Source organism: Vanellus vanellus, assembly GCF_965231255.1.
Source record: "Vanellus vanellus genome assembly, chromosome: 4".
NCBI lineage: Eukaryota > Metazoa > Chordata > Aves > Charadriiformes > Charadriidae > Vanellus > Vanellus vanellus.
The window spans coordinates 31,790,598-31,803,269 of record NC_138909.1 but is presented as its reverse complement, the minus strand read 5'-3'; the positions used below and the strand labels follow the sequence as shown (position 1 = coordinate 31,803,269).

Here is a 12,672-nt window from a genome sequence, read left to right as displayed (position 1 = left end):
AGCGAGATACAGTGGATCAGTTGTGATCAGAAAGTTCAGAAAAAAAGACGCAACCAAACCCCAGACTTACCCTATACACTCACAGCCACCTTTACAAGAACACAACACAAGAAGAACTGAAGAAAAAATCAGGGGGAAAGGACTGCCTCCAATAGTGTTTCTTGCTTGGAAAGTAAAGGTTTTCCTTGAAGTCAGTAGATATTTTATATATATTTATATAATATATATATTATTTATAGCGCTAGCAATCAACATGTAATGAAGAGATGGTGTGAAGAGCAGCAAAACTGCTACAGCACATAGCCGAAGGTGAACAACTAAAAGGATAAGCATTTAAAAAAGTAGTAATAACTGGAGGATAAGAAGCCTGCAGCCTTTTTTTTTTTTTTTTTTTTTTTTTTTAAAGCAGATGTGCTTACCTGACATAAAATGTTACAATAACTTTTAAGAGCCCGTTCTGTCTGCCAAACTTATTTGCCGTTTTCAAGAGCTGCCCCACGGGGAAAGCCTTTCCCCGAGCGATGTTGCTCGGCGGTGTGTTGGAGCCGGGGCTCAGCCCCACGAGATGGCACTGTGTCCACGCAATCCCAGGCGGAGGGACCGCTGTTGGTTTTTCTCCCACCATAAAAAATAACATCCCGAGCAGATCTGGTCGCTCTTGCTTCCCACCCTCCCTTCTCGGGGCAGCAGGATGGGGATGCTGAGGGGTGCGTACCACCGTCTGTCCCAGAGCCCTCTCCCCAGCCGCACGCCCCGCCAGCACGGTACCCTCGGAAAAAAAAGAAAAGAACTGAGCAAAATTAATGTGGGGGGATTGTCAGGGGAGGTGGGGCGGGCTGTTAGCAGCTGCGGGAAAGCATAAGTGTGGAGCTGCTGGGATGATGTGTGAGCCTGTGGAGGAAATGTCCTCGTCCCCGGCAGCCCCTGCTGCTCCCTGCCCTGCCAGGGCTGAGGTGGCTGGCACGGTGCCGCGCTGGGACCCGGCAAAGGCTGATGGAGCAGGGGCTGGAGAAACTGTCCAGCCTGTGATTGCAGCAGGAGAAGGGAAGGTTTCTGAGCAGTCAGGATGGAGGAAGAGCAGCTCCACCTCTTAGCGATGGTGATGCTGCTGCCCTAGCTGGCAGTGATGTTCTTGACCGCCATCTACCTCTATGAATGCTCCCCTTAATCAGAGCATGCCTCTCAATAAATCCGCTTTTCAGTGATGCTGTAAAAGGAAAATTCCCCAGACTGTTTTAAGAAAAAGTTGCTCATCTGATTTTCTTGAAGGAAGCATCGGGGGCTCGGTCAGAGAGCTGGCAAAAGGAGCATGGAGTCAGAGCAATACAGATAACTAACTACAAGATACTTTCTGGCAAGGCCCCTGTGAGAAGGGGGCACACGCTGCCCACCGAGCAAAAGCCAAGATCCAGGAGTGCCAGTGAGCCTGGGCATCAGATAACAAAGACTGAGCTGAAGAGGGGAAGGGGCTGAAGGACAGCTCAGCTCATGCATCCACCTTGGAAGAGGAGTCATGCAGGAAGGACGCGTGGGAGGGGTGAAGAAGCACTAACTAAATACAACTGGTTACACCTGAACATGGCACAGGAGGGCAAGAAAGCTGAAACCTAGCTTTTAAGAGCCATTTTAGAGCTCCAAGGTGAGTTAAAAAATGTAGGGAGAGGGCAAAGCTGGAAGCCCCAGCCAAAGCCTTCTGAATTTGAGAGCAAGATTTCCTTTAGCACTGCAATGGGCTGCACCGGATGCCCACGGTGAAAAAGAAAAAGAGTTGGTTGTTGAAAGGATGCCCTTGACATCTCCACACTAAGAGGTGGGGCTTACACAGGCAAAATGCAGACAGATGTTGAAAGTTAAGAAGTATGTCCTCCGGTCTCCAGTTGTGACCGAAATGCTGGTTTGCAAACTGTCGGGTTACCTCTTACACGGAAGGCAGCACTTTGCGATCACTGCCCAGCGGTCAATCAAAACCCCGCTGTTGTCAGGGAGCTGAGAAATTAAAAACAAGAAGTCCCAAGCCTATGGAAATGTCAAATGGGAAAAAGGTCAGATGAAATTTTCCTTTCATTTTGACCAGTGACATTTTCAAAGCTACCTTTAAAGGTGCAATCTGGAAAGCCCTGGAGAAAAACAAAACCAAAACCACAAAAGAAAACGAGCCAACTCTGGTCTCGGGCAGCACATGGAGTGTGAATACGTGCGTGGGCAGGGACATGCGTGTGTGCACAACAGCAATAACCAGGGCCTGGCTGGAAACCCGGAGCAGACGGACTGGGGAACAAAACCCTTTTTTGCACCAGACGCAGAGGACAGACAAGCCTGGCAGTAAAACCACTGTGATCCTATGCGCTGCCATGTACCAAAGAGTCAGTCTTTTCACTGAGCAGAAAATAAAATACGTTTGCAGTGACAACCGAAAAAGCAAGAGTTCGCTCCTTGTGCCAAGTTCCCACTTCACCTGTTTGTGGTGGCCAAGAGGGACATGGTTGAGAGGGACAAACATCCCCTGGGTAGCCAGCGAGGACCTGCACCTCCCTGCCCAGGCAGCAGTGGTGGAGGGAGCACAGTGCAGGCAGCAAACTACAGTACATGGGATTTCGACATCACCACTCCATCACCCTACACTGACCCATGGGTCAGAGGCTTCGCTGGTTGCAGCAAGCCTGGGAATATCTGTGGAGATCTGCTGGGTGCATCTCACCCAGAAATGACCCAGCAGATGACTCCCAGTAGCTCTGACCACCACAAACATGACGGGAGGAGGTGGGTTTCAGTAAGAGTGAGTACCCACGACTCCATGAGAAGCTAACAGGAGCTGCTGCCTCTCAGACCACTTCAAAGAAAAGCAAGACGTATGGAGGCCCACCCTGGATGCACAGATCGGGTGGTCAACATCAGTGCCTCCACACGCTTGCACGCATGCTCCTGAACCAGTGGTCTATGTATATTTGGACTGGGAGGCTGTCACTGGTTCACAGCCACCTCGGGACAGGATTGCTTCTTGGAACAACCTGGAGGCACCAAAGTGGTGCAAAACATCCCAAGGAAGGGTGCTGGGTTGGATCCTTTGTGGGTGCAGATCAGTGACTTCAGCAGAGTGTCACCAGTTTACACCACCTTTGCATCAGGCATGAAGCCCAGCAATGCTAACACGAGGTGAGCAACCCCTGTGGGCTAGCAGAGGACTTCGGAAGAGGAGTACAATGGCTGGAGAAGGGAAGGACATACAGCATACAGAGGGACACATCTTAGAAGACTTTCAGGAAGGGGACAACAGGTTCCATAAAAACAGGAATGATTCATTCTGCTGCTGACAAAATTAGAAATAAAGTAATAATGGTAATAATAATAATAATAATAATTATAATCCTTGCACTAGATACTAATTAGTAAATAATTATCATAGCAACTTCTCTCTTTTTTTTTTTTCTGGGTTTCTTTTTTTTTTTCCCCCCTAACCACTCTGAATTGCATATCCAGGCCCCTCATGTCGCAAAGGGGTGGAAAGGGTGTTGTTACATTGTGAACTGAAAATTAACTTCGATCCTATGTTCCCCCCTGTCCTACAGTTATTCTCCACACAGGCTTAGTGGGACTCCATGGGGGAAGGAAGGGGATGTTACGTGTGTTCCTGCTTAGCACCCAGAGTACCTGCTTTCCAGATGCACACCTCTTTTAAACTCTGATTTTCTTGTTGGTTTTTTTTTTTTTTTACAAGTAGGTCTAGGAAACAGAACAATGACAGGAGGATCATTGTGAGACACTCGATGTGTAGAATTGTAGCCAAAATCTGAATTCACCAGAAACCAATAAGCTGAAATAGCCACAACCAACTGTCCATAGCCTTGTCTAGAATGGCTTTAAACAAAAAATATAAAGAGCCATGGACAGTCGCCTTACCCCTGTCCAGAATTTGATGTAAACAACATCCATAGAAACTGGGATTGTTAAGAAAGTTTATCCATATATCTGGATAGCAATAAAAAGCGTTTCCTAGGAAACTGTAAAATCCTGTACCAAGCAGTGTACAGCCAAGCCGAGAGGAACATTAGGTTGATTTATATTTTCAAGGTATAACTTTGCATGACTTCTTTTAGGTCCTGTGATAATGTACAAGGAGAGCATGTGTGAAGGTCAGGGCTGGTGGTTTTTTTTTTGTTTGTTTGCTTGCTTTCTTCTCTGAAACGTCTCTTGTGTAACTCATTGGTCTGGGTTTTCATTTCAATTCTCGATTGTAATAACAGGGCATTACCGCTCCCTGCGTCTGTCCTTCCTGTTCACACCAAGGCTGCATCAGTAATTTCCTTCTGCTGCCAAAGAAACAACGGTTTCGTGTCTTCCCATTTCTTCAAGAACTGCCGCCAGCATGCTCAGGTTGCCGTCAGGGAAATTCTGGGCTTCCCAGAGATCCAGGATCACTCCGGTGGGACTCGATTTCGTAGCAAAATAATTTAGGTACCTGCAACAAGCCAAAAGGAAACTTGTTTTTTGAGCTGCATGAAGGCCACCTGTATTTATATGATTTCAGCCCATCCCCATTGCTGGTGCTCTCAAGGTGCTCATCTCCTGTGTGGTCACTCTGACCAGTGTAGACACATCTCCTGTCACTCAACTTCACCACGACCCTTTTGGACATCCCTCCAGGGGGGCTTTGCCACCCGACCATGTGTAGGCAGCCCCGCTCACCTGTCCAGTTTCAGCTTGTGGGCCAGCATCCGCCAGTCGTGGCCTCTGGTCTGGGGGGCGTCCAGGCTGCTGCACAGCTTCTGCCTTATCGGGAGGGGGATGCTGAAAGCACTGGGTCCTACTATGGTGGTGATGGTGCCCGCTGAGTCCATAGGAGGATAATCGATGCCAGTAGGTTCCTGAGGTTGGAAAGAAAGAAAAAAACCAACATAACAAAACATAACAAAACAAAACAAAACCTATAGGTTTTGTTACTGAGTGCAGAGACGACTGTAGAAGTGTATCCTCTGAGACTCAGTGCTTTTACTTGCATTAAAAGGGAGCAGCCCTCTGCTAATCAAGCATTTATGTTAGTCAGCTGAAAAAGAAATACTTAAACTTTGGGTAGACAGCAGATTTTTTTTTGTACTTTTTTTTTTTTTTTTGAAGGTGAAGATTACTATGGCTGGACAAAATTGAGCCCAGATTAATTAACCACTTACAGGAAATAAAGAAAGATCAGGCACTTTGACACATTTCAGAGCAAATTGCTACTCCTAGGGCAGAACTGGGCTTTCCCAGCTTGGCTGGCAGCAGCCCCTTCCCGGCAGCCCCCCAGGCCCCCAACCCTGCACTGAGCCAGGACCGAGATCCCTCTCACAGCACCCGCACTCTCTGAAGCCTCTGATGCCGGGGACAGACCACAGAGAGATGGTTAATACCGCCCCAGGCACAAGCTGATCCCTCATTTTTATGCGGCTTTAACTCTGTGCTGGAGATAGATGGAGTGTGTGCGCTGGGGGAAGCCGTCGTCACCCTCCTCCCCAAGACCAGCACTGTGCTCAAAGGGTGTGTGGCAGCAGTGTTTCATGGGGAAAGTCACCTCCAAAGCCAGCTTGTTGCCTGCAGGTATGGTGTTGATGCTCTCTGATGTGGTCCTCCCAGCTGGGAGGCTCCCTATGGCACCGCTGTAATGTGGTCCCGCAGAGGATAAAAAGGGGTTAGCTCTTCCGGGCAAGGATTTTGTCTCTTCCTTGGCCTGGAAGGATTTAGCACCCACAGGCTTGGTAGCTGGTAGGACAATGGTAGTTGGTCAATTTGGATGGTTGAGTTTGCTTAGGAACGATGGGGTCCTGCAGGGTAGCTGAAAGCCCCTCCAAACCCCACCGAAGCCAGCTGGTGACCTGACTGTGCAGCGGGGCCGCTCCTCCCACGCGCAGCACTTCCCACCATCATCTACCAAAGCACACCATGGGAAAAGCAGCAAGCATGGCTGGTTCTCCCTTCAGGCCTCTCACTGTTATTTCTCAATTTGGTCTCCTCTTCTGGCAGAAATTGGGGAGCCACTTCTCCTCCCTCTCTGCCAGATGGCAGCCCCGGGCAGCCAGAAACACCCGTGCAAAAGATTCATCATTAAATGTCAATGTGTTTGCTCCTCTGTGAGCTGCCTTGTTGCTTTGTGATCAAGCTGACTGCTGGGAAGGCCCTGGAAAACCTAAAACTGTCTCAAAACCAGGTAACGCCTGGCTTAAGCTGCCATCACAGTTCCCCCAGGAAGCTCGTTGGAGATGCTCACAGTCACGCACAGTCTTTGGTTTCCCCCCTCCAAAAGTGCACAGAGGTGGAAAGGGGGGAGCCAGTAATCATGAGCAATGAACAGAATTTAACCTCTTTTACCTCCACTCTTTTATTCACACCGATTAATTCTCTTCTACTCTATAAGTATGCCTTTTTGTGTCTTTTTTTTTTTTAAGAAATGGCACTTTAGGCAATCTGTAATGTCCTCACTGAACATGCCCAAAACAGTGCCAGATGTGGCGTCCCTACTTGGGCGCCAAGTCCCTGCGTCGCAGACCAGCCACCCCAACCCCACCACTTCGGGCCATGAGTTACTGTCCTCTAATTGCCTGGCCGTGGGGGCTGCCCAGGAGCTGGCAAAAACAACTCACATGCCACCGCTGCTGCCTGCGGGCTCACCCATGCTGGCAGGTCAGAAGCTGCCGTAGGGTGGTGACTGGAGGTGTTCAAGGCCAGGCTGGATGGGGCTTTGAATAACCTGGTCTAGTGGGAGGTGTCCCTGCCCATGGCAGGGCGTTGGAATTAAATGATCTTCAAGGTCACTTCCAACTGAAACCATTCTATGATTCTATGACTGGCAGCATCGCAAAACAACAACCTTCCCTTTTTATTCTGGGCCAAGGGACACAAGCGACACATTGAGGCAGTTCTGCCCCAGCTCTGAAGGTGGCCTGCCACCCAGGTGCATCAGGATTGCTGCAGAAGGAGCCCAGGTATCTATGGTGGTGTCCTGGGCTCTTTCGGGTGAGAATCGACAGCGTGAGCTTAAAAGGGCACTTCAAAAACAAATGTTGAGAGACCTTTATCGCAAAATTCCTCTTGCCTCCCAAATGTGCATGTTTTGGCACTCACTGCATTTGTATTTTTGAAGTCCCAGTGGAAGACTGTATAAAAGCCAGAATAAAACAGTTTAATCTGCAGAAATTTTACATCCTTTACAGGGGACAAAAACAAAAGCCCATAAAGGGAAGATGCAGGAAACTACGTAACTATATTTTTACCGCAGCGTGACAGAGGCATAGAGGCAGATCCAGCAACAAAGAAAGGCACCAACACGTTCCTGCAATGCCTAACCACTAGCTGGATACCATTAGCCGAACCACAAAAGGAACCACAGCTAAGGTTTCCTGATGCCTTGTCTAGTGTCTTTATCACACCTCTAGAGGCACAAACATCGGTCTCCAGGTTGCTGTTATTACACTTCCAGGTGACTTTTGTCATCAAATCATCTCAGTTTTAGTTTTTTCTTCTAGTTGACACAACCCTATATGCCAGCCCTTAGCAGCCCAGAGTCCTCCTGCCCCTCACAGGGGCTCGGGAACATCATGTGGTATCAACCACGAGGAGCAATTTTGCAGTAGGCAGCCCTGATAACAGCAGCATTATTCACTCCCTCTATTCATCCCTGATGGATGGGATCGCAGCACAAGACAAGAATATTATCCTATTCCCTCTGAATCTATTACCAGGCCCTATTACACACAAGCAGCTGAAGATGATTATAGCGTATACTTGCATTTCATTAAAGTTACTCTCAGTTCTTTTCTCTGCGAGGTTAAATTAGAGATTACCTCAATGCAGCACTTATTACAATAATTGTTTACGATACTTGTTTTACCATCTGTCTTTAATGCTGTGCAGCACCCAGCTGAATATGTAACTTTACACCCAATAACCAAGCAGATGTTATGGGTAATGGTGCACACCGTCAGGGTCTTACAGCACAAGTAACTTTTCTCTGTGGTCTCCGAGCCCTTCCACAAGTCAGCCAGCAGCGACTGCTGCCTGAGAGCCTGCTCTTCATAGCCACTGAGAGTAGCAGGCATAAAACTCACCAGCACATTCACTGAAGTCAATGCCACTTCACACTTGAACATATTGCTTGGTCTCAGCCCTAAGCTTGACTGCCCCAAGAAGCAAAAATTCTCCAGGTGCTAATGTAAGCGCGAGCAAAGTTGTTCCAAAACTTATGATAATTTTTCTACTGGAAGATGTCAGCCATCAAAAGAAAAATTGTTGAAGATAATAGACAGGATTTGTACCAGCAGCAAAATCTGAGGACAAAAGTCTATTGCAACTAGACCATCTGATATTCCCTATTGCACAGCAGTTATTACACAGGATCAGAGTGGAATGGCTCACGCAAACATATGGCAATGACATTTTCCTATTCTCTTTTCCCCCCTCGCTAGGGAAATGTCGGGCATGATGGTCTTGTGGACTGCCAGGAAACAGGAGCATGCAGCGATTCACAAGGTGCGTTGCAGAGTGGTAGAGAAAGAGCTCCTCCACATAGACACAGAAAGGCGGCACTAGCAGGGAGACCATAGCTGCCCTCCTCCCTCCCTTGAAGGGGGGATGCTCCCTTTCAGATGAGAGAAACTAAGGGAAAATGCAACAGGAGATACAAAGCAATGACTTACTCCATCCCTTATGTCCATCCTAGCAGTCAGGAGGAAAATGGAAAGCGCTAAACAGGTAGCAACGGGAGAGGATATACCTCCTTAGCCCTCCCACGTTCCTGCAGTCAGATAGAGAAGCGCACCGATGTCATTTACCTCCGAGACAGAGCAGTTGAGCTGGAAGATCTGCCCTTCTCCTTCAACCTGCCGCACACAGAGTTTGCAAACAAGCTCCAGGGTATTCAGGCTGAACCTCTCCAGTGTGAAGGTGCAGTGCAGGTTCCTCTGGCATCCGCTCCAGATGTGGTAAAAGGGGATCTCCTGCAGAGAAAAGCAAAAAGAAGTATAGTCAGGGAGGGATGTGGGACCAGATGCTATATGACCAGAGGCCATGGGCTCCATGCTACTGTCACTGCAAATGGTCCAGGGAAAAAAAGTCCACGGCACTGTAGTCTGGCATCGGGTGTTTTTTAAACACACGTGTCACTGTATTTCCTTAAGCCTCACTGCTAGGATCTAATGTGAACAGTTTGTGATACTCACCTGGTATTTAGCCAGCAGTTTGCTCTTCCAGAGAGAGTGGGTAATGTCATGAATGGACAGGCGGAGGTTATGGGTGCTTCCCTTAAAATGCAAAGCTTTCGGTTCCTCCAAAAGCTGCCCACCCATCTGCCGCTCGAGCTGGAGGACCTCCTGCAGTATTGCGATAACAAGAAAAAAGTAGTCAGGTTTCATCAAGACAGCTCACTGGTCTTCTGATTCCTCAAGATCGACTGCTGTTGATACTTTAACTTGTGTAATACAGAAAAACCGCAGAGTTGCATTTCCCTGTGAACCTGAATTGCACTAGTGGATCTGAGGATAACCCCGTCACCCTCATCATACAGCAGCAACCCAGCAGCGATGCAGACACCCGTGTCTCCTTTGGGAGACACACCATTATCTGCCATGTCCTATTAAGCAGAAAGCTTAATTGCATGCAATTATATTGAACACAAAGACTTTGCATACAGGCACTGTTTGAATATGGAAATATATCAGTCTTCTCCATTGCTCGCCAAACTGGACATCTAATGGTAGGTTTACTATTTTGCTTTTTGGACACTCTTATTTGCATAGGTCCTATGATATGGGATCTGTGCATACTGCTGGTCCCTCAGCTGGTGGCCTCCTGGCAAACCACTCCGTGACAGAGCGGTACAGGAGATAACAGATGCCTACTCTGAGACTAACCATCAAGTGGGATGCTATCAAAACAAAAGCGAGACACTGTGATGGAGCATTTTGTACACATGAATACATAGGTTCAGGGTTACTGAAATATGATCTTGTAATTAAAAGCTAGTAAGCCAAGAGTCTGGTCATTTTCTGCAGCTAAAACCAAATATATGCCTGCAACTAATGAGACCACAGTGGACCAGTGCCTACAAACAGCCTAATCGTAGTCCACATGAAGATGCAAGTACAAAGACACCTAACAAGCCCCATTAGAAACCAACACAGCCAAACTCAGTCATATTTAATTACAAGAGCCAACCAACCTACCAGTTTCATGTGGCCAAAGCCAATCACACACAGAGTGAGCATGCTTAAGGAGAACACAGCCACACAAAACCAGGATGCTACGCCAGGCCAACCAAAGGACCCTCAATTTTAGCTAAGCACAAAACAAGCTACTCTTGATCACGTTCAGGATCTAGTTAGCATACAAGAAAAGCCCTTGTCCCTGGCGAGCCCAGCACCTGGAAGATCCTGAAGCTAAAACGATGTTTGTTTATCTTGCCATTAGAGGAAAAAAAACAAAATCAGGAAACCTTTTAGATTAAGCTTATGCCAATGAATCACTTCCAGCTTCTTTCCCGTGCCTCCTAATTACCTCATCAAGATGTCTAAAGAGCAATCGATAGTAATTATCTGATTACTATAGATCTTCATTATGTCCAAATTACCTCCCTGGAAGGGCCAGTAGACGACTTGCGGCACTGCGTGAGCTAATTGCAGATGCCACCTCTCAAGCAAACAGGGCGCGGGGGCCGAAGGACGGCTCCTGCCCATGCAGCGCCAGCCCTGGGAGCTGCAGTACCGGGGGAAAAAACATTGCAGCATGATGCTGCACCAACCCACTCACCAGCTCTGAGAGTCTAGTTTCAATATCCCACTTTTGGTAACCACCCTTGGTCACCGTAGCCCCTCTACATGGTCCAACTGGAGGACGTTGAGCAGCCTGTGCTTCTCCCATGCCGCTCAGCTGATTAATTCAGAATTAATTTGGAGCGATGATTTGCACAGCCCTCTGGATCTGCAGGCTGGCTCTAGCCATACGGCATGTTATTTAGAGCGGTGCTTATCCCGCTGGCTGGAGCCTCTATGCCCTCCTGAGCTGCGCATTGCTTGCCCCGTGCTGAGGTGGCTCTGGCCACTCTCCCTATCACTTCTCACCACACCTGTGAGCCTGGACTCTGGACTTAAGCCCTTATGCCCTTCCTAGGAGAGGGAGCTGTGTGAGGCATCGCTCCATCGTGAGCACCACCAGGACATCCACAACCTGTATTTGGAAAGGGCTTCCGCATTAACAGGGCACAAGCAAGCAACGGTGTTCAGTCTAGGCTGTTGTCTTTCTTCATTAGAGGGAAAAATATGTATTAAATAACCAACAGAAGATCACATGCCTATTGTGCCTTTTTTAGTTTTTTTGGGGGTTTGTTTTTTTTTTTTGAGGGCACTTACTGCACAGCATGAGGGAGGTTGAGGGACGCCATCCTGCTGCAGCCTGAAATCTCTCACTTGCCCCCGGGCAGGAGGCAGTGTGTCTGGCTGCTTAGCCCCCACCACACTGCCACACAAGCTCACATACCTCAATCTCAAAGCCATACATGAATAAACATATGAGAATAAAGCAGCTGGATTTCTCTATAGTTATCATTTTTTGGTTTGGGTTTTTTTGTTTTTGTTTTTTTTTTTTTTTTTTAATTACATTAGACTAGCTTGGGCATCCCTCTCAAAGTGCCAAAATCAGCCTTAGATAAAGAGGCCGGTGCTTGAGGTCACACCTACCCTTGCCCTTCCCCAAAAAACATTTTTGTGAGTATCCCATGCGGGCGGCTCGGGACCCCGTGGGGCAGAGGATGCTACGTGTGTGATCAGCACCGAGCCCACTCTTCTCGACAGTCCCCAGGAACCCCGCCAAGCTGCTCCCACAATAACCAAGCCCTTATTGATGACGAGTCATTACACTTCCCTACTGTACTGCAGGCGCCAGCAGTTCAGCAGCAAGTGCTTACTCTGCACGATGAGAGGGAAAAGCCTGCTGGATAAATACTGCACGGTGTTTTATGCCGCAACTGCATGTCTTTCTTTGGTGGCTGTGAGGACACATTCAGCATATGGCACACTCATTCCTCGTTGTAAATAATAACAGAATGCATTCGGTTGCCTATTAAAGTAAACATACAATCCCCTACAAAGGCTCTTCCAAACCTCAGACATCCCAATGTGGGTACGTCTCACACTGCTCTTCCCTCCCCTTGCCGTGCCTTGCCTGGAGCAGCCAGTCCCAAGACACTGAGACATTGCAGCTGGTGCCTCACTTGCTGCCTGCAACCTTCCCACACTCTCCAAATTACTTTTAACCTCAGGACCCACCGGTCCAGCCCTGTCTGCACACCTTGTCCCGCACAGCCAGTGGTGAATGCCTTCCCTTCAGCAATATGGCAGTGCTGAGGACCTCCTGCAGCGGCGTCAGCTCTTGTAAAAGCACACAGCAAACACCCCAACCTTTTTTTTTTTCCTTTCTAAATAATCATACTTTGAGTCTACCCAACACTGTCACACAGGACTGGGTTGTTTACTAGGTTCATTGTTCTTGAACTTTCTCCTTCCCCAGACCTTTCATTTCCAGAGAAGTGCAATTGATAAATTCATTAGTGTGTGGCCAGCGAGTACGTGTGCTTGTCCTCCTGCAAACCACCAGGTCTTGAGCCCCATGGGTGGCCTTCCAGTCTAGGGGTAGATGTGCCAAAAAGAAGCAAAT

The 12,672-nt window shown here is 48.1% G+C and overlaps 1 protein-coding gene across 2 annotated transcripts in view; it reads right to left on the bottom strand.

Annotated features, from left to right (window-relative positions):
- Positions 1–4,290: 4,290 nt before the first annotated feature.
- UNC5C (unc-5 netrin receptor C) overlaps positions 4,291–12,672 on the bottom strand; it is a gene marked incomplete at both ends in the record, with an annotated part of 259,193 nt that continues 250,811 nt past the window's right edge. For both annotated transcript variants that reach the window (XM_082482034.1, XM_082482035.1), the window contains 4 exons: positions 4,291–4,456; positions 4,684–4,862; positions 8,799–8,963; positions 9,186–9,335. In XM_082482034.1, the coding sequence (XP_082338160.1) occupies positions 4,291–4,456; positions 4,684–4,862; positions 8,799–8,963; positions 9,186–9,335 (660 nt within the window). The remainder of the gene's footprint in view (positions 4,457–4,683; positions 4,863–8,798; positions 8,964–9,185; positions 9,336–12,672) is intronic.